The sequence below is a fragment of the Condylostylus longicornis genome, unplaced genomic scaffold, assembly GCF_029603195.1.
Source record: "Condylostylus longicornis isolate FDR11 unplaced genomic scaffold, ASM2960319v2 ptg000005l, whole genome shotgun sequence".
In the NCBI taxonomy this organism is placed as follows: domain Eukaryota; kingdom Metazoa; phylum Arthropoda; class Insecta; order Diptera; family Dolichopodidae; genus Condylostylus; species Condylostylus longicornis.
The window spans coordinates 4,266,565-4,289,669 of NW_026577974.1; the positions used below are offsets into that span (position 1 = coordinate 4,266,565).

Sequence of the window (23,105 nt, forward strand, 5' to 3'; positions counted from 1 at the left end):
CATTTGTCCTCCGCCTCGCACACCTCAATTTTCGTTTTGTAGGATCTAAATAAAAAGTTAAGATCTTATATTGAAAACATTATTTCCCTATAACATAATTTATAGGTACTCTCTCTACTCTCTTTAGCTATAGCTATCAAACTTTAACCAAATTTTAGATAATTTATAATTCAAAACCCCTGAAATTAACGATTACGATCTTAACTCCAAATAATTAAAATATCTAAAATGACGACCGGAATTTGCTACTTTCCACATTTCTTGAATTTAATCAATTAAATCTCTTTTTTTGTAACTCCTTCCTATTCTATATTGTAAAAATTTAAACTAGCATAACGTATAAAATAAATTTTTTATAAAATTTCCTTTTAAAAAATTTAACCTTTATACAAAACTCTAAATCTATGTATTTATGCATTCACGTATACAATAACGTTTTCTTTATTAAAATGAGAAAAAGAAAAATTCTTTTTGAGATTTTGTAATAAAATATCCTTCATTTTACCTAGGTTATGTACCTATTTACGTATACTTTTAAATATTATAAAGATGAATAAGTAGATATATTTACTTATCTTAAAAAGTAAGGAAGGTAAAATCAAATTCTATGTATAAAATAGCCCCATTTATAAATCATTTAATTCTCTTTCAATTCCCTACCATCTTTAATATTTTATAACAAAAAATTGTAGTAGAAAATTTTCTTTTCAACTTTATTTACAAGAAAAAAGAAATTAAGTCCTTTTTGGAAATTAAACTGCGTCAATAACGATTATATTATGTAATACGTTTATGTTCTGGTTACGTAAAATATCAAGGCCCTTAACGCAATGTATAAATTTTCAATTATTTATATTAAGCTTACCGAATTATTACACCATAGATCTTTATTATTTAAATGGCCTTAAACACAAATTCTTAACAAAAATGAATTTTATTATTAAAAAAATTTTGCCGTTCCGAAATTGAAGTATCTGGACATTCTAAATAACAAACTTAATGATATAATTTTGTTCAAGGTAAAAATTATAAAAAATATATAATCATTTAGTTCAAGGCTATTTCGGAGACGGAAACGGTTTTTTCAGCATGACACTGAATGAAAATTAAATGTATGAATTTTTCGACTGTTCCTCTTCTATATGCTGCACGTACAACTTTTTTCAGATCACTCCCAGTATCTTTATCAGCTTGGATGGATTAATCATTCTCGAACTAAATTTATTTTTCATTTAGCCATTATTTTTCATTTAAACTTGCTCAATGACATGTCGAACCCTATCAAAAGCTCAAAATTTCTATTGGAAACACATTTTTTTCATTTAGGCAGTTTTCTCATGAGACCACAGAATTTTATAGGCAATTTTCATATTAATATAGTTTGTTATCAAGTTCATGTATTAAGTAATATTTAAGTTTAAGAGTGACATAAAAATGTTATTAGTTAATACACTATCTCAACATTTTATTTTATATACACTTTCACCACATACATATGTGCATAGTATTAGGCGCTATTTGATTATCGTAAATCATTACTATACACAAAAATATAATGAAGAAAGTTTGATACAAAATTTAATGTTTAATTCATAGTTGTTCTCATTAATTGAGTTTAAGTTAATTTACTGACATTGCCGTAAACTATACATATATGGTTTGGCCATTTTCGGAATTACGATAAAAATAATTCATATTAATATTCATCTACCTAATTATGAATAAATTTGATATGATTAAGGTTAGCCTAAAAGCCAATTGGCCTTCAATACCGAAAACTTCTCAGGCACTAAAATTTCTCTAAAATCTAGCATTTTTCAGCTTTTGTCAGAATCATTGTATGTGTATACATTAATTGTAGACAAGTATACTACTACATTTACCCTTGTTTACTTATCTTTTTGACAAATAAACATTTTCTTTTTTATGTAAATTATTCAGAGACCTCTCTTTTTAAAATCTTGTACTTAACTTCATTGAAATAAAGAATAAATACAAAATAAACATAAAAAAAATCAAAGAAAGAGATGAAATTTTCTTAAATATTTAAAAATGGTCAAGATTCACAAATAATGATGACATCCTTTTTTTTTCCTTGAATAAATTTTGTGTAATACTTTTATATTATGAACGTACTCGGATACTTGAGTTTGTATTATGATGTGAGTGGTGTTGTGTACATTTTGTTTACATATGCATATTGTATTATAATATTATAGAAATTTCCCTAAAGTATGAAAGATAATATTAATTGCTATTTGTTTCATTCTTTTTTTTATGAATAACACAAACGCAGTAAAGTTTTGTTTAAATATACTTGAATAATGACTTCAGGGTTTTTTTCCACGCTGATTCATTCAATCAAAGAAAATTGTTATAGTTTGTAAGTATATTTACAGATAATATGTCGGACGACAAATAATTTTGTACATTTGAGTGTGCGTGCGCGTTTGTATATAGCAATCTAGATTTATGTAAAAATAGAATTTTCATTTTTTTATTTGAATTCCCGATAAATCATTTTAATACTTAAGTCGAACAGTTGAATCCATTTATTAAGTTATGTATTGTTGTCCAAAATTGAGTAAATTGTCAAAAATTAAGTAAATTATCAAAATTAAGTAAATTATCAAAAATTGTGAGGTGATTTGAGGTTAAGTTTTAAATTTCATTTTATAGATTCAATGATTTTTGTAAATATTTGAAAATACTGTTAATATTTTACAATGTTACGGTTCTTTGTGATTTTTGTCTTACAAAATTTCACGCTTTTGTTTTTTTTCGAATGAAAAATATTATAGTATGCTTTAGAATATTAGTTAAATTAATTGACACCATTGACACATATAAATAATGAGAAAAACAATCGTAATGGTTTTCTCTATAGTATTAAACATAAAGTGAATGAAACTTAATGTTGATATTTAGCAACATCTTGTTAACATAAACGTAAATCAACTAACTTACTAGCATGTTGACAAGTTTTTGATAAAGAATGTTATGATTTAGTTAAGGAAGAATTCATGCAGTTTAAGAAGAGGACACGACTGACGACATTGTATAAATTATATTTTCCTGCATTATGATCTTATTGAGATTTTCCATAATTTTCCCACTTGATTTATTAGATCTTTTGTTGGTGATTGAAACAGAGTTTTACTACCCAGCTGTGCTACTAGATGACTTATATTTTGAATAACGAAGGTTTCTGAGAACAATTTTGTAAGATTTGATATTCTTCAAGGGATAAACTGCAACAACCAATATAGAACAGTTGTCCACAATTATAATAAAAGTGATGTGCCTCATTATTTTAGAAATGCCTTACATATTCCTAAAAAACAAAAATGAATATAAGAATCTTGAAAACTAATATAAAAAACTGCGACGCATATACACTAAAAGCTAAGAACACTTAAAAATTCTCTAAAACACTTTGACAATTTCAATTTCTGGTGCCTATCATTCGCGTGTCCTTTTCAATTTATATCAACAATATTACATTATGCATACATACACACATTATACAAGAATATTATCATATAGTAACAAAAATAGTAAATGAAAGAAATCAGTTATCCTCTTAAAAATGAGCTAAAAATCATGTACTTAAAAACTTTTTTGTTAAATTTTTAAAAAAGAAAATTCACCTTTTTTTTCTCCTCATTTTTTCTATTCACAGAAAAAACTGTTACTTTTTTTTTTTGCCACTTTCAATGATCATAAAATTGTTGTATAGGAAAATTTTTAATATTAAGATAAAAAATAAAATTTCAAAAACTTTGACGTGTTGAAAGAGCACCTCTTCAAATATTTTTATATAAATGACAAGGAAGAAACTGAAGAGAGCAAAAAAGAAAAAAAAATGATATTCAAGAGCATTTTTATCATTATTATATTTACTCACTTAGAATTGCAGTGACACATTTTTATATTATTTAATGTTTATATATATATATACAATCTATGTATAGCTATGGTGATTCTTATAATATTTAGAATTGGGCATCAAAACTTTAGAATGATATAAAATTTTAGAGACAAAAAATACTTCAACTCAATTTTGTTGAAAATATTGAATTGGTGATTGGTGATTAAAAGATGGAGTAATAAATTGAGATTAAAAGAGAAAATATTATATTTATTAATTTTCCTTATGAGTCGAAAATTTTTTAATGAAATAAATTGAATACACAAAATGAAGTCATCATGTTACAGCGTTGGTCTGAAAACCACAATAAATCACTGAAAGTGTTTCCATTACGAGAGAAGTTAAATGTATATGAAACGATTTTATTGTATTTTGTAATTTATTTATTTATTTTAATTAATAATAATATTTAGTAAAAATTATTTCTATAGCTATTCGGTTAACAATTTTTGTTTAAACAGAAATTAGCTCTTAATTTTGCAGACTTTTTATGTTACGATATTTCCGCTTTAAGAATCAAACTCATTTATAATTTGAATGCTTGTTTTATGTTAATTCACTGTACTATTATAATTTTATTAGTAAAACTTAAGTTCTGGAAATATGATCGAAACAGAAGAAGTAAGTAGTCTTCAATTAGTAATGTTTGCAGAAGTTCTATTTGTAAATGTTTAAGAAATTTGTATTCGTTGTATCCTGTTGAGCTCACATTCTTCTATAGTGCTATGGATTTTATAATTTTTCTGTAAATTCAGACAAATTCCGTCCGATTTTTTTTAAATATTATTGTTCTTAAAAATTAGGTACTCTAAGCCGGAAAACTATACTTCTAGTATTTGTGGCCAAAACTATCTCTATATACCTTAATTTTACGATACGATCGATACAATAGTAATAAATTTATAACTTTAAATATTATATATGTATATAGGTTTTAGTTTTATTATCTTCTTTATTCTAAAAATAATAAAGATGTCATACTAATACAAAAATCATGATTCTTATCTATCTATAAAAATGTTATATAATGTGTAAATCATAAAAGTTTCAAAATGAATGAATAGAAAATTCGAAATAAATCGAAAAAAATAAAAGAAAAGAACAAAAATTATATGATAAATGCAGTTCTAAGTCCTTATAGAATTTTTCCCAAAGGTAATCATTGGGTTTTTGTCCCATATACAATTTCCATATTAACATACAAATACACATACCTTATGCTGAATTTGTAAATTTCCGTTATCCTTTTTTTCCCATCAATAGAATATGTGATTTTTTTGTGTTTTTTTTTTTTTGTTTTAGGATAATTTTCTTTTTTATATATAATAAATAATTTTGTAATACGTATTCCTCTTCTAGATGTATGCATGTAAGTATGTATATTATAAATATATTATTTGAATAAATATAAATATATTTATGAAATTGCATAGTTATAGGGATTTAAGTTGAAATTTATGTTTATAAAAGAATTAGGTCGATAAAATGTGTATTATACACTGACTGTCTAAATTTATATATTTTGAAAATTTACCGAGATTTTCACGGTAATTATTCAAAATATTAAAAAAAAAAAAAGGCAAGAATTGCCTTTGGCCGGCTATGGCTTGTATTTAAGTTGTCCCACCTGGCAAAGAGCACCGAGATCAGAATATTAAATGCAATATGTGAAATTGGTACTACTATACGGCTGTGAAACATCGGCTGCCGGGCAAAATGTATATTAAAAATGCACAGGTTTATTATCAACAGTTTCCAAAAAATAACATGTGGAATATTCTGCCCAAGAATAATAACAAGCAATTAACTGTGGAAGATTACGGATAACAAGCCAAAAACGTGACTATAAAAGAAAGAATATAGAGACGGCTGGGACGTACGTTATTATGGCCGGATAATACCATACCCAGGCAGGTATTAGATTGGAGCTCAAAGAAAAGGAGGGAGGGTAGACCCTGGAACAAATTTAAATTTTTTAAAAGTCTGAATAAATTTAGTTTGAATACTATAATTTTAGTCTGAATTTTCTAGAATCCGAAACTCTATTATAAGGAAATAAGATACTTTAAGTGTTACCGTTTCTGAAAATATTTCTTTCATGTTTACTAATTCACATTTTCGATCCTTAATCGTAACCATAATATTTATAGTAACCAGAAACAAAAAAAAAAGTATAAAATCCGGAAAAAGGGGATTTTTTTGTTCTCTAAGTTTTAGCATAAAATAATAATTTGTTCACCTAATATTGCGAATTTTTACTAAATTTTTCTTGTTGTTTTTTTTGTGTTTAAGCTCGAACACTTTAAATGCAGAAATTTGTTCTTTTATTTTTAAATTTAAAAAACAGCGCGAAAGGTGAATGAGAGTTTTTGATGCTTCAAAAAATATTTTTTACTACTCATACAGTTTTTTTAAGTTAACGATTTCCTCCATTTTTTTTTTCGCAAGTATTGAAAACTTTTGAATTTTTTATTGTAAATCAAAATCATTTGAATATCTCGGATAAAGTGATTATTGAGAGCAGCAAATTTATAGAATTTTCCGCAAAAAAAAAGAAGAAAAAAAATTTTTTTTTTTTTGTTATTGTCAGTCATATTTCATAAATTTTTATTTTTTGTTTTTTTTTTCCACTATTCAATCACATTTTATGCCAATAGATTTTTTTTGTGAATAAAATAAAACGTTACATTATAGAAAATTAATTTTCAGTATATTGAATATTAAAAATAAAAAAAAGAGATTTTTGGAGCAGAAATGTGGTAGTTTACTTATTTAAAATTGATTTTATTGATCCCTTTTCAGTACATTTCAGAAGCACAAAATTGGAAAAAAATGTCTTTTCTGAGAAATTTATTCAAAAACTAGAATGTTTTAAAAATCCCGAAATCATCATTTTTTAGAGTAGCCTAAAGTTTTAACAACTTTTGGACTAACATTAAATTACGTTGAATTCTTGTGTTATCATAACTAGTGCATTGATATTGTTTTAAAGCAACAAAATGTGAACATACAACTTGCTTTCGGGAGTGTTGAGAACGGGCGTCAGGAATAAGGCAGATAAAACTTTTCATTCCTGGCCCGTGAACTGTTGGCTTGAAAAAGAAAAGAGGCCAAGTTGGTGGTCGACCTCCTCACGCGACATTGCAGACTGGGTTGCATAAATTGGGATAATCTGGGGATAGTTTGTGTAGATTTTGCTATGATGATAGAGAAGAAATTGGCCAGAGAGACTTGGTGGGATATATAGTGGCACCCTCAAACTTGTGGGTGGTGGCTTTTGGATGAACCTATAATTACGTGAGGATTAACCGGTGCTTTATAAACGGTGGGATGTTTTAATAAATCCCTATGGCTTTCTGGTTTAAGGGTGCTTCTGCATGTGACATTTTTTACAAAGAAGAGTCCTCATGAAATTGAACGTTTCAATTAAAATTATACATCTATACCTTATATTCAGTAATTATTAAGCACGCACTTTGATGGAGGATAATATAGAAAGAAACATTTATCAAAATTTCCCTAGCATAACAATAAAAATATTATAAATTAAACTAAAATATTGGGAATTAAATACAGAAATATTTTTATGTTTTGTGCAATTAAATGCCTAATAATAAATGTACGCCTTCGGTTATGCAATTGCTGTACTAATGTTAAATAATATAATGTATGTATATGATGAGAATTTTAATATTTTAACATAAAATGTTCTAATGTTCTCTAATATCCTAAAATTTTATCTTTATCATATTGTTTAAAATAGGCTTGAGGCCCTTAAAATTTATTTAAACATAAATGCTATTATTCACACATAAGTATACAATGGCAATAAACAATTAGCTATTATGAATATTTATTTAAAAAATTTTTTTCAAATTATGCGCTTTGTGAATTGAAATAAAAATAAATTTTCCGCAAGTATAAATGTGCAATTGTGAATTTTTTATTAGTTTGAATCGAGAAAGAAAACGGGGTATTTAACCATTTTGATTTTTTTTTTATACTAAAGAAAGCATGTTTTAAAATTTATGTAAGGTCAAGCACATATAAAAATTTTATTAATTTTGTTTCAGATTAAAAAGAAAATTGCTTGAAAATAATTTGTAGCTGTCTGTTATTCAAAATGATTTTTCGCTCAACTTAGTACAAGATGTCAACACTATCGGCAGAACATTAATTTTTCTGGGAATGGTGAAAAATTATTAAGATTAACCCCTTAAATATAGTAAAAATTGTAAGATTTAAATTATGGTAATTAAGAATAATGAATAAAATATATTTCAGATGAATCTGAGACGTAAAATTGCAGATGAGCAGGCGGAAAACTAGTTAAAAACAGTGAAATTTTTTCAATTTCTTCAATATAGTTTGAAACGTGAAGTGAAAACGAAGCCCCCATTCTTTGCTTGCACTGAGATCTGACGGAAATCGAGGAACCATTTTCAAAAATTTAAAAATTTTTGCTAATTTAAATTATAAATTTTCCAAGAATTGCATATTAAGTATGCAAAATTTATTTGTATTAATTTGAAATTAAAACTTTTTCAAGTATATGCATGCATAAAAACGTACAATTTCTATATGTATGCCCTCAATTAAAAGTTTGTGACTATCTCTTGTATATATACGTGCATAATATAGGTATAATATGTAATTAGTTCCACAATAATTATTAAAAGTTTTTGAAAAGTATACTCTGCATCAAATTTCAAATATAATGCTCTGTACTTCTGTACATAATAAGTTTAATTTAAAATTTTGAGAAAATTTAAGAGGTTCTTTAAATGAAATTTCGTTATTGAATGAAATTTCATCATATTGTAAGGATGCAAAAGTTTTCTACCATGTATTCTTTTCTTATATTTGCTATTTGAAATGAATTTTGTTTTTGCTATATAGCTCTAACTACGTGTAATAACAAAAACGTACCTATATACACTGGAAATTGTGTTTACTTAAAGTTTCTTTTAAAGTAAGTAAATGAGAATTTAAATTTTTAGTATGCATTATGAAAAAATAAAAAAATCGATATTGCCAAGGTAATCAAAAAATTTTCTTAAAATTTATACATAGTACACACTTATGTTTGTATTCAAAAATACTGATTGTTAGACCCAATTGAAAGAAATTTGTGAATTAAGTTTATACATAAAATGGAAATGAAAGGAGAAATAAGAGGAAGCCTTTTAGATTTCTAAAAGTAGTTTGGTTTGTATACAAAACTAATTTTTTTGTCTTTTTTACTTATTTACCTCAGAATTCATATCGTCGTCATCCTCATAAATTTTATTAGATGAATGTTGTTGTTGTTGCTGTAATTTTGGTTTTTCATTATTTTGTATTTGCTGCTGTTGTTGTTGCTGTTGCCGAGAGATAGGCCAAGAAATAATTTTTTCATCATCTGTACATAATTTAATATCGTTGTTACCACTACTATTTAAATTATTGTTGCTATTATTTTTTAAAACTAATGTTGAAGAATTTTCATATTCCATTGGCCAGGGTGAAGAACAAATGTTGGTATTATTGCCAAAAATTTCTTCATCAATTCTTTCATTTGATTTATTAAATTCTAAAGAAATTGCTGCCAATTGGCATGTATCAGGTGATTCTATATCAAATTGTTGTTTTTGTTGCTGCTGCTGTTGTTGTTGTTGATGTTCTAGTTGTTGTAGTTCATGTTGTTGCTGTTGTTGTTGTTGTTGTTGGTAATGATAATAATGTTGATTTTGTATTTGCTTATTTGTATAATGCTTTTGATGATGATGATGATTTAAATGATTTTGAAAATGTTGATTATGTTGTATTTGTTTTACTAATGAATTACGATGATTACGATGATGATATTGTTGTTGATAATTATTTTGATTAAGAAGGTCATTTTCATTATCATTTGGTTTTTGTAATTGTAATTTATTTTTTTCTATATTATCATCATCTAATTGCCTTAGTTCTTCGTCATCGTGGTGAGAATGATGATATTGGTGATGATGAATAAATGGATTTTGTTGAAAATGTATTCCAAATTCTTGATTATGGTGTTGCTGCGGATGTTGTTCATGATGCTTATGAAGTTGATGATGATGCTGTTGATGTAAATGTGTTTGATGATTATTATTTGGTTGATGTTGTGCTTTCAATATATTATTATGATCTTGATGTAAATGTTGTAAATGTAAATCTTGTTGTAAATCAAAATCATATTGAAAATGCTGGTTTTGTTGTTGATGCATATGATTTTGCGAATGTTGATTATTTATATTGCTTGCATTATTATTCAAAAAATTTAAATGGTGATTATGATGATGATGGTTATTATGGGAATGATTATTATGGGACTGATGATGATTATGATGGTGATTATTGCTCCCATTTGTATTTAAATTTAAAAAATCTTGATGATGCTGCTGCATTGCATCATAATTGTTTGGTGATAATACCATTTTATGCATTTGTTTTTTTTTTTTCCTTATATAGGATTCAAGCGAAGGATATTGTTTAAAAACAGTCCTTTTGTACAAACTTCTGTTTAATATTATTTTTTTTTTTGTTGGTAAATAAAAGATCGAGCATTTATGTAGAAATTTCTTTTCCTCAATTTTCGTTTTATATTTTCTATATTGAGGAAAATTGATTTTTTTTTCTGTTCTGTATTGTGTTAATGTGGTGCAAAATATATGATGACTTTGTTTATTATATTTATAGTTTATTTGCTGCTTTTTTTTTGTTGTTTTTTTCGGAAATTATGATGAAAATTATATACAGTACATATGGTAGGGTTCATTAAGTGTATTGGCATTGGATTTTATAAAAATTTAAAGCAACTGGAAATTCTCTTTTGAAAATAATTATTTATACTCGTTTTTTGCTGATAAAAAATTGAAAAATTGCATAAGAGATGAAGGGAATAAACTTAGTCCTATATTTTTTTGTTATAGGAATATCTTCGATAATATTGTAGGATTATCCCATATATTTTGGAGAATATTACATTATATTATACGAAATAGTTTTTGAGAATAATTGGGAATAAATTGAGTCAGATTTTTATCGAAATTATTTACTTACTAAATTTGGGTTTTAAGTCACAAGACTGCGATATTTCCAAATGTGTAGTTTTCAAAATTTGTCAATATTTGACCAATAATGTTCAAAAAGAAGAATTTTCAATGGACAAGAATTTTAAATTTTTAAATTAAAAATTTTAAATTTAAGATAAATGCTATTGGATTTTGAATCTTTCAGAAATTTGGTATAAAAATTCAATAATTTGTTAAAGTTAGATTTTGCTTAAAAGTTTATTGCCTTTCATTTTACATTAAAAAAAAAATTATTTAGGTAAATTAAAAACACTCTCAATTCAATTATTTATTCCAAATAAACTCACTCCACTATATTAAAAAATTTCTTTATATTTTTATTAAATTTCAATTTTAGCACAAATTATTAAAAATTCTTTTAAAATTTTACTCTAACCTAAAAAATTGGTATTTGCGATAGAAAGTTGCAATTTATATAAATGTAAAATATTTCCTATTGAAATATATGTATGTGTAAGTGAATTAAACAGTAATTATATAAAAAAAATTATTCTAATAAGAATATTTATTAGTTTATAATTATTTTATTTATTACAGAAGAGGAGCAAAAACACAATTCAAAACTCGATTTTTCGATCAAATTAAAATTATTCTACTTGTTTTTATTTAAAATACTTGACAGATAAAAAATAGAACGAGCTACATACACATTACACAATAATGTCACATTTTTTGTATGTATTACAAAATTTAATTACAAATTTTCATACATAATATATTTAATTATTCTTTTAAAATATTTGATTTAAAAATTTTTAAAATTTTTCATTTGAAATTTTTTACATGTATAAATTTCATATTATATTTTATAGGGGGGTACCCACAAATTAATAATTTTAATTAAATAGTTAAAACACAATCAATATTAATTAATCACAGATTAAAATCAATTAAATTTTAATAAAATTTCATACAATTTTTTGAAAATTGAACAAATTTTCTAATTATTCTCAATTTAATTTTCAATTTTTTCACAAAAATATTAGACCCATAAGAAGCTCGACGGATTAAATTGTCGCACACGCGTCTTTAAAGTTCATTACATAAAATAATTTTTAATTAACTTAAATATTTTATTGAATTAATAACAAATTTTTAAATTATTTAAAATAAATTTCATTAAAAATTTGAAATTTAGATTTTTAGAAATTATTTCTTATATTTAAAAATATTTTTTCAAATTACAAAAAACACAAAATGACAACGATTTACAAGTAGCAATGATCACAATAAAACCAACAAAAAAAAAAAAAGAGAAAAGACTGAGACCAAAACGCAAAAATTGATCGATCCGTTTCAGTAATGCCAAAGATACTGTCTTGTGATTAAAAAAAAAATTTCTTTATGAAAATTGTTTAAAAGAGAAAAATTCAATATAGAAAATTGAGGAAAAAAGTGGTAAGTATAGTAAGTAGTTATATTTTTGTAACCAGTAATGATAATAATAGTAAAAATGGAAAAAATAAAAACTATTTTTACAATATTTTTTTTCCTCTGTTTTTTTTTTGCAGATTAGATGAAGCAGAACGCAGCCACCATTGCGGTTGTAAAGTTACCTTTTACCTGTTTACTCGGTTTTTTTCCATTTTTATTTTAATACTTTTTTGCTCTTTTTTGTTCACAATCTCTTCTCTATATAGAAGTAGGCATATATATAAATAGTTGGTATAATTTAATATTGTATGATTTTAGCTATATAAACACTCTAATACCGGTAAAGCTTCTTTTGCTTTTTTTTAATTTTTTGTTTTTTTTTTTTATTGAAAAATGTTGAAAAAAAAAATTATTTTATTTACTCTTTTTAAGATCATATAAAATGCATGTTAATTCAAACGATGCAAATTGACAGTGACCTGACGTGGTGTTATACGAAATGGTTCTACTGTGTAAGCGCCATCAATTTCATAGCCGTATCTCTTGAATTGTTTAGGCAATAAACTTCAAATTATTTATCAAAAACTCAAGACTACAACTAATATAAGTTTATGATTTAAGAGAATCGAAAGCACAATCGAAAACACAATCGAAAACACAAAATCATTTGAAACACCAAAATATTTCAAGTTGCCAGTAAAATAGAGTATAACGTAGGAATTATATCCAGTTAACGTCTAAATAATTTTGGGCAGAATATCAAGTGATAATTACAACAATTAATGTTATGACATTTTAATCAACTGGTTTCCTGCATTACTGCAATGGAGGAACTTAGGGGACCACAGTGAACCTTGTGGAGATTGTTATGGTTCTCACCCGCAAGAGAAGGGAAATACTGGCGGAGATGTGGTCTTTTGAACCTTTTAAGTTACTCGAATTTTTCTGAGGGGTGGGTGTCGAGGGAGCGTTGTAGGAGCTTGTTCCACATAACAGTCAGGAGCACAATTGATCCTTTGTCCAATTTACCATTTGAAGATGTACCACCACTGGTTAAATGACATAAAATAAGCAACTAGCGACATGATATAATGTGAACCTATTCATAGTTAACGGTTCATTTTGCACAAACTTTTCAAAATGATTCTACCTTCACATTTTCAATACAAAAACAAAAATTTCTTTTTTTTTTTTAATTTTTACATTTTTTTTGTTTTTTAATTTTTTTCTCTTGTCCAACTAACGGCTTACAAGAACGCATAATATGATTTTGTATAGGAATTGAATGTAAACGTACAAATAGAGGTGTTAAAAGCATGTGTATATGTATGTATCCAAATACAGAGTGATTAATAAATCAAAACTGGTATCATATAGTAATTAAATACACGTATAGTAAATTTTAAGAATATTTTTACTTTACGTGTCATATAAATTGTTTGTATAGTTGAATTTAATTATTGAATGTTAGGTTATACAATAGTAATTAATATTGTAGTTAAATAATTAATTGCACGTAAATATAAGGTTGTATATGTATATAGGAACAAAGGTTAAACTCATGTGGTGATATGGCAGGTTCATAGAAAGTTGTATTGATAGAACAGCATTTATTTAAAATTGTTAATTATCTTAGAATTCAAATCGAATTAACTTTGATGTATTTTAACGTTTACTGCTGGCTCACAAACACACACACAAAAGATTTATCTCATTAAACGAGTGGTGGGGTTTCAAAATTTCTCATTTGTTCTACGTTGAGTTACAATTAAATTCGGGATCAAATTCGATTCTAAGTTGCAAGTTAGAATCAGAGCTAGAATCCAGAGAGATTGAGAATCCTAGACAAAGTTAGAATTAGAGTCAGATTGAAAGTCATAGTTAGTGTCGGTGTCAGTGTCACAGCCAGAGTCAGAATCAGAGTGGAAATGCAAGTCAGAGTAAGAATCACAGTGAGTGGTAGATTCAGGAGAGAATAGAGTCGGAATCAGAGCCAGAGTTAGTTAGAGTTAGAGTTAGAGTCAGAATCAGATGTACAATATTAGAGTTAAAGTCAGTGTCTGAGTCGCAATCTTAGTCAGATTTAAAGTTAGAGCTAGAGTCAGAATATTAGATTCATGGTATGAGTAGAGTTCAACTCATTTAAATTTCACTCTCCGAGATTTAAAGTCGGTAAATATACAATGTAAACATATAAAATAAAAATTCCAACAAAAAACAAAAAAATTTTTTAAAAATTTTTTTTGCACTGTCGTTGCACCATGTTTTAAAAACTATTTAATTTGTACCAATGGTATGTAAGTATAACCGGAATTACAGCTTTAAATGCTTATAATTGATACGTATATATAGTTAACTATGATGCATATACAAGTATACATAATATATATATTATAATAAATTTTATATTATGAATACTTTTATGTATGCTGATCATTATATTGCATTGTCCATAGGGGCAAAATTTAATAGAAAAAATTTCTTTTCTATTTTCCTTCATATATTAAATTGCATAGGTGTATACGTATATGTATGTGTGTACGTTAACTCATTAAAAAGTAGAAATCAATTCTATCAAAGTTTCTAATCTATAAAATATAGAACATCGTAATTGCAAATCTCTATACTTGTTTCATGTTTAATTAAGTAAAATTTTTATAAGTAGTTAAACTTTATAGTAATAGTTTAAAACTTCTTGGCAATTAAGATACGTTATGCCTTTAACATTGAACGCACACTGATGATGAAGATAATTTTACACTGAGTCAAGAGATGAAGATAATTTTGTAGAGAGAATTGTGAGTGCGAAACATTCACAGCACGGACATATTTCAATATTTAAACTTAAGCAATAATTGTGTGAGCCCCTCTCCCTGTACAAATTCTCCATACTAATTACACATTACAAATTAAATATTTTTTTATTTTTGGGAAAATAACTATCTTGCTTATATTCCACAATAATAAAATTAATCCCTTTAAGTTTCCTATACAAGCACATTAGTTAAGCAAATAATCTTACTTCCGCAGTGATTTAACTATAACTAAGCTGAACAACAAAAATAGATAATAAAATAAGAGGACCATACGATCATCGTTATCAAATTACGTAGACACTAACGGTCATTTAATGATAAAAAAGAAAAGAAATACAGTGTAAAGTGGACAAGCGCAAATAGCGAACAGGTTATTGACAGTAGAATAAAGTGAAATAATAAGTGAAAAATAAAAAATCATAATTACAATCTGTCAATTACTATATCTTTGTGCCATTATTATTATAAGGCATAACTTTACAAAAATTTAAAAAATAGATAAAAAAAAAATAATTTACAATATTAGAGTAACATAACAGTTGTAGCAATTATGAGGCATAAATCTATTAAGGAATATATTTCTTCTATTCAAAAGAGAATTAAACTGTGTGAGAGATTGTCTGCAAATGAGATTCATTTGACTGTAATTGGAAAATATCTTTGCATTCCTAGCATAAATCGGCACGAGTTCTCCAATTTTTGTGTATTGACTTTGCACGAAACTTGTGACTTCAATGTGGGGCCGGTAGATTTAACGAACGTTATACAAAATTTTGTAGAATGCAGGATCTTATACGTTATTAGTTTAATATAGGTTGACAGTAACTTGTTTCCCATTTACCTTATTCTATTTGCTATATTCCCCAAAAACAAATTTTTACAAAATTTTCAATAATAAATTACAAGTGTACCTACATTATAACCGAAAATTCATGCAAATTATTCGCTTAATAATTTCAAATGTGAAGTATAAGTTAAATAACGTATAAGTACAGGTATTATAACAATTAAATTTAACCTTACTTAGTATATATGTGTATAAACATGTTAAAAAATGTTATTAATATTATTTATTAGTTAAAGAAAACTAATTAATTAACTATAAGTAAGAATACTTTTATAGAAAACATCCATAATTAAATATTATAAAATATATAAAATCTGCAAACTGGTTTATTATACCTGGTCTTTAAACCCATACGAACCAAGTTCGTAGTGTACTATGAATTCACAGTTTAAGAAATTGTGACAAATGATTTATAACTGTATATATACCACAATTATACATTTAAATTTAGCGATGTATCGAGATCAGAAATTCAGTCCAGCTGCCAGACAATTTCTACAATATTTACCGTTAAATGCTTCAGAGATCTGGAAGCTTCTTTTGGGGTTTGGCTGGGGTTTTTCGACAATTTTTTGTTAGGGAAAGGGTTGTCTATAGCCTTCTTTTAGGCCTAGCCCTTGGTATCGTAGGGAAGAGCTAGACAATACCCTTTCACTTATAAAGGTCAAAATTTCCTTCAAACCAACACAATATAACAGTATCATGATATTCGTAAAAGGTATATTTTTAAAGCATCTTCATTATATCTCAAGAAATGTTAAAGTTACAATGTTAAGTACAAACTATATTAATGACAGAGCCATTATTTTTGAAAAATAAATGGTTAGATTTCTTTTAAATATAAGAGAATTACACAATTAACGTGGTCAACTGTATTGATTTCCATTTTTTTTTTGTTGAATTTTGTGTCATCATACTTCTTAGTTTATTCACTCACTCAAATATGTTAAAGTGTATGTACATGGAAATAAATGTTTATATACAATGTGGTTAATTATACAAAGTTTACTATGTGTTTATGTACACAGCCACAAACATATAAGTTTAAGATGATAGAAAGCTATTATTTTTATAATATTGAAAAAAAGTAGCTATTACCCGTTTATCTAACGTGATTTAATAAGCAAATGTTTCATTGCTCATTGCAAAAAAAAAATCGATTAACAAAATACTCCTTCTACTCGACAGGTTGTCATCACTTTTGAAAATTTGAAAGAAAAAAAAAATTTAATATTAAAATACTAAAGAAAGTTAAAAATTTTAACAACTGGTTGTGCTATTGTACATAAATATTGCATTATTATTGAGTATATAGTAATATAAAATGTGCTGTATATCGAAATACAGGAACAAGATATTCAAGACATTCAAAGTATGCCTTCCAAAAAAAAAAAACTGTTTACAGATATACTAACATATAAATCATGCCGGGCTGCCGTTAGAGCACTAAATTTAGTTCCGGCATTTGCAGTCGTCTAGGTAAGCTCAATGGCTCTAGGGAAGTAAGAAAAGAGACTGGAGGACTTAGCCTTTACGACGGCGGAGTTTAGGTCTACCGGGCTTTATAAGGTATTCGAGTTCATTAGGGGGATGGATCTCAAGCGGGTGTTATAGGGGCATACTCCACACTCAGGGAAAGGACAATCGATTCTCATACACAGTCGCGGTGCACTGTTATCCCGGCTGTAAAAATCTACAAAGCTACAATTTACTTTTAGATCATTTTGGGACAACTTATGTATGTGCAGATATTAAATATTACATATGTACATAATATTATAGGCTTATAAAGTAATATGATTACGCGACACTAGCCATTGTAACAGATGCGTAAGTTTTTATATGGAAAATCTCATTGCAACAAATTGAATTCATATTATATTAAAAGTCGTTTGACATGTTAGAAACTAAATTATCACTACCTAAGTGTATATATCAACATTCTTATAATATATCAAATGCAAAAGAAAAATAAGCACAGAATAAAGTGAATGAACCGAATCGAATGCAATTTAATTTATTGAGAGTAAATCATAAAAAAAAACGAACAAACATGAAATAAAATAAGAAATAGAGAAAGAAATTTTAATAAATAATCAGTTGAGACATTGGTTTTAACAGTTAAAATGTTGAAAGAAGGTTGACAATGGGATAAGTAATGCCATAAGCATACGTGCGTATATAATATAATTCTCAAAAATTGAACAAAAATATTTCAATCGGAATACTTCGGAATATAAAACATTAAATATTAAAAATTTCGTGAATTTTTTACTTCGGAACACTTCGGAAATTAATTTCAGCTTTGTGATGACAGATTATATATATAGCATTAGAATAAGTAAGAGTGTTGCGGTCCAAGTGCTAAATCTTTTGGGATGTGATTCACTGGAGTTTTTTGCGAAAAAAATCGTATGAATAGAAGGAAACTCGGACGTCTAGTGGTAGTTTTGGAGGGTTTTGAAAAAAAATTGAAGTGAAAAAATTTTGTCAGACGAATATTCATTGTAGCTTCGAAGCTGTTTGGAAACGGCTTGACAATTAATGACACATAACTCTGTACTTGTATAACTACTCGAAAATGTGTTTAAATGATAATATTTTTCAATTCCAATTTACAGATTAATTACGAATATAACAGTAAATAACAATCAATAATAGTCAATTATAGTCAACCAAATTAATGTTAGCATATTATAAACAAATAGGATTAGTTAATAAAAAACAAAAGATAACAAGAGCAATAATAAGAACAAAAAAAAAAATAGTAATTTTGGTAGTTTTGCGTTTTTATAAAAAATTAATAAAAACATAAAATTTTTGTTGTTGATCAAAAAATAAAAATTTAATAAGTATGAGCTCACCTTTTAATAAAGGGCATTAAAAATAGATTAATCACTAAATGACACCCAAATATTATGACATTTAAATAAAAACAACGTTTTCAAAATATAGTCAAGTCGTTTTTTCTCACCCTAAAAAATTTTTTTTCCCTTTCAAAATATTTATTTTATGTAGTTAAGGTTGAAAAAATTACATCATTTCTTTTTATAATTCCATGCATCGAGCACATTTCTTAAAATTTATTTTAAATTTCTACATCGGTTCATAATGTCATTATATAATTATAACTATTTAGCATCTTATTGCCAGCTGTCCCATGTAAATGTTATGATTGACAAAGCGTTTTGTCATTGATTAGAATTTCTGCAGATGTGTTAATAAATTGTTGCAGACAAGCACGTTGCTGTTGTTTTTCAAATATTACTCGTTGATTTTGATACATTTGACAATTTTATTTGAATATAAGATTTGGAGGCCAAATAGAAATGTGTAACTAATAACTAAGAGTGTTTATTAAAGCAAATTTTCTTTTGTTTTCGCATAAGGTACAGAACCTCTCATATTGCCAATTTTAACACATGTGTCACTTTGTGACCGATATATGTTTTTACACTTGTGACATATGGTAGCGAGACCTGGCTAACATCAAAAGCTTTTCGGCCTCAGGTTACAATTCTTCATTAAGAGATGTTTCAGAATTATATATCCCATTGCATTATATACCATTTACATGGTGACACTATTGCGCCATTAAACTCCTTCTGGGCCGTAAAGTACCCCATTGCAAACTGGAAATGCTATTTTGTTCCATACTTTTCATTTATTTTTTCTTAAATATTGTAAATATCAAAGATATGCAAATAACATAACATAAAGGAATATTAGTTTAGTTAGCATATTAAACTATAAGAAAGAAAAAAGAAAAGCATAACTAACCTGACCTACCCAAAGGATATTTTCGTTGTTGTTCGTGTTTACTGTTATCAATTCACTTTAATATGAGCTTTGCGTTTCTTCAAAGTTTTTGTTTTGAAAAATTTGTTTAGGTTTGTTTTAATATTAATTTTTTTTTTGTTTTTATTTTATTTTTTAATAGATTGTAATATATTATATGATAATGCTGATGATGATGATGTTTTGGCCATAAAAGTTTTCCATTAAAGAAATTAATAAAAATAAAAGGAAAAATTCAATAATCTTTAGTTTGGATTGATTGGTCAAGGTCAAAAATAAGAGCTACCTCAAATTTTTTTTAATAATTTAGTTGTTGAAATTAGTTATTTAGTTGTTGTAATTTAAATATTAATATATAAGATGATTATACGAGTGAAGAATAATTAATACAGTTAGATGTTTAAATAAATAATCCACTTAATAAAATAATTTATAATATTTTTTAATACAAGTGATTGATTTTTTTTAATTAGTATAATGATCGTATTATCTCTCTTGTTATATATTCTTCTATATACTTATGAGTACTAATTATTAAGGTTTTTGTTTATTTTGAAGGTTTCGTATTTAATCGTTTAATTTACATCCCGAATTATTGATAGTTCACAAAATAATATAATCAAGAAACTTAGGACGGCATTGCCCTTTCAATAAAAATTATTATATCAATTGTACTTTAATTAAATTTTTAAAAATTGTAATTTAATTGGGATCTCAAAAAGTATAAGTATTACAGTATTGAATGTGTAAGACGTGGGATTGAAAACAAAGTTAGTTCGTAAAAAGTGTTTGTAAAGTTATTAGTAATTAAAACGATACGGAAACTGTTTTTATTCAAGTCAAAACCTTAGAGAAATAAAATATTCAAATTACAATTTAAAATATCTAAAAAAATTATATCTAAAATAATTTAGTATTAATTCGAAAATGTCGATTTTTTTTTGTATATCAAATACTCGTCATAAAAAAATGTCCTTATTTCATGTTAAGTGTATGTACCTTCATCTTAACATATGTACATATGAATTGTATACATACATACATAAGTAATTTTCGGCTTCAAATACTTATAGAACATAAATTATAATATGTACACAATGACAATCTTAATGAAAATATATACAAGAATCTAACTGCATCTAAAAACATATTTCAGGAGACTCATACATACATACGTGCATGTAGGTACAAAACTTATTTGCTCGTAATACATAATATAATTCAAGATAAAATACATAATAAACATTTTCATAATACATAATAAACAGATTTTTCTTATGTAAAGCTTACCATAATGTATGCACATACATATGACTATAAGTACAAGTGCATACTTGTATATTCTCTAAAATTATATTATTAGTATGTACGTAATTTATATGTCCATAAATGCACGCGAAGTTAAACTGATATAGGATCGGCTCAGTGTTAGATAACAATAATGCAATTTTCTTATGTACTTTTCTTCAATATTGCAAAATTTTTAAAGAGAAAAATAAATTTCTCTTAATTCTCTTATTACGTTCAATTACGGAGAGAATAAAAAATTACATTAGCAACGCATGTTTTATGGTAAAAATTTTCGAAAATTTCTAGAAGCTTTTTTTATACCATAAAAAAATTTTTTTTTTTTTAAATTTTCATTAACATTTTCGAAAAAGTTTTCCGAAACAAAAGTACATATTCAAAGTTTAAATTTTTTCCAATTAACTGCTTTACAGTCAAAGTATTAAAAGCATTTTGGGTAACAAAGTAAAAAAAATATTTTCATTTTCATTTCTTCTCCTAACATTGATGTTAGTAGAGAATCATTCTTTTCCGTTCTTTATAAAATAAAAAAAAAAATCGGTAAAGTGAACGTATAGGCTATTTTGTATTATCATAAAAAATAAAGAAACATTATCAGAATAAAGTGTATAACATGAAAAGTAACAAGAAAAAAAAAAATAACAAAAATTGAACTTGAGAAAACCTTACCTCTGTCCAAGCCATATTGGTATTATTATTCTGTTGTGAATTATGTTGCCGGCCACTCTTAATATTATTTTCGCTGCTTTTTCGCTGCTGCTGCTGTTGCTGCTGCCGCCCCGTATAATCAACGGTTTTATTTTGATTATTACTATTTTGTGGCTGCAACCTTTGTATTTCTTCGTTTGATGCTGCCAAACGTTGACGTTGTTGTTCTACACACAATAATAATAACAATAATAAAGAAAAAAATTGAATAATAACATAATAATAAAATTATAATAATAATAAAAAATTCGTAATAAGCAAAAATAATTTATAAACAATTTTTATAAACATTTTGTTGAGATACAAATAAAAAGTTTATATACAATATTTATTAAATTGATTGTTTACATATTTATTTTTGTTTATTTTCTAATACACTAGGTGCGTCTAATATTTTATTAATATTAAATTTTTTATTCCATTTTAATAACAATAATTAAATATAAGTATAAGTAAGTAAATGAAATTTTAATTACATAATTATTAATGAATTATAATTAATTTTTTAGTAAGTGTTGTTAATTTTTTAAAATATTATTTTTTAAGTGAATTTATCCGTAGTAAGTAAATAATAGCGAGTTATACGGTAAGCCGGTTTTTGAATGAAAGTAAATAGGGTAAAGCTTACTATAATAATAGTATTCTTTACCTCAAAATTGCAGTATAATATGGCATTAACACAAAATTTAGTGTATCAGTTGTAATTTTGCTAAATATTGTACAGGAATACAATATAACTGCAATTCTGAAATTCATGATATTTATTTAATATTATTTACTGCAATTATTTTCACAATATTAATATATAATAATAATATTAATTTAATTAAATACAAGAGCATGCATTTCAATAATATAATCAATTAAATTTAGATACTATACTTAATATATTTTTTGAGTAAATTAATAAAAATACATGTACAAATGCACAAATAACATAAAAATGAATTTCATCTATACAAAATTCTAATTTCTGGATATTATCATTCACAACATATGATCACCCTTATTCTGTTAGTCGTAACACTTGAGGTAATTTGATATTATTGATAAAATATTTTAGTTTTCAATATTAATTAAATTTCGAAATTGATTTTATTCTGGAAAACTCAAAATTTTTTGAATAACAACGCGGTCACGTCAAGTGGTCGACTAATAGAATATGATTGTTGAAAAAAAAATATTATAAATTAATAAATATTCATTTTAAATGAGTAATAAAA

At 25.8% G+C, this 23,105-nt stretch overlaps 1 protein-coding gene across 5 annotated transcripts in view; it reads right to left on the bottom strand.

Annotated features, from left to right (window-relative positions):
- LOC129616170 (GATA zinc finger domain-containing protein 10-like) overlaps positions 1-23,105 on the bottom strand; it is a 39,455-nt gene that overhangs the window by 12,693 nt on the left and 3,657 nt on the right. For 4 of the 5 annotated variants that reach the window (XM_055531682.1, XM_055531656.1, XM_055531673.1 and 1 more), the window contains 2 exons: positions 21,844-22,049; positions 9,054-10,017 (listed from right to left, as the gene is read on the bottom strand). In XM_055531682.1, the coding sequence (XP_055387657.1) occupies positions 9,172-10,017; positions 21,844-21,858 (861 nt within the window). In that variant the 5' untranslated portion in view covers positions 21,859-22,049 and the 3' untranslated portion in view covers positions 9,054-9,171. Of the gene's footprint in view, positions 1-9,053; positions 10,018-21,843; positions 22,050-23,105 lie in introns of those variants that run through there. The other variant, XR_008697520.1, reaches the window with a different exon arrangement.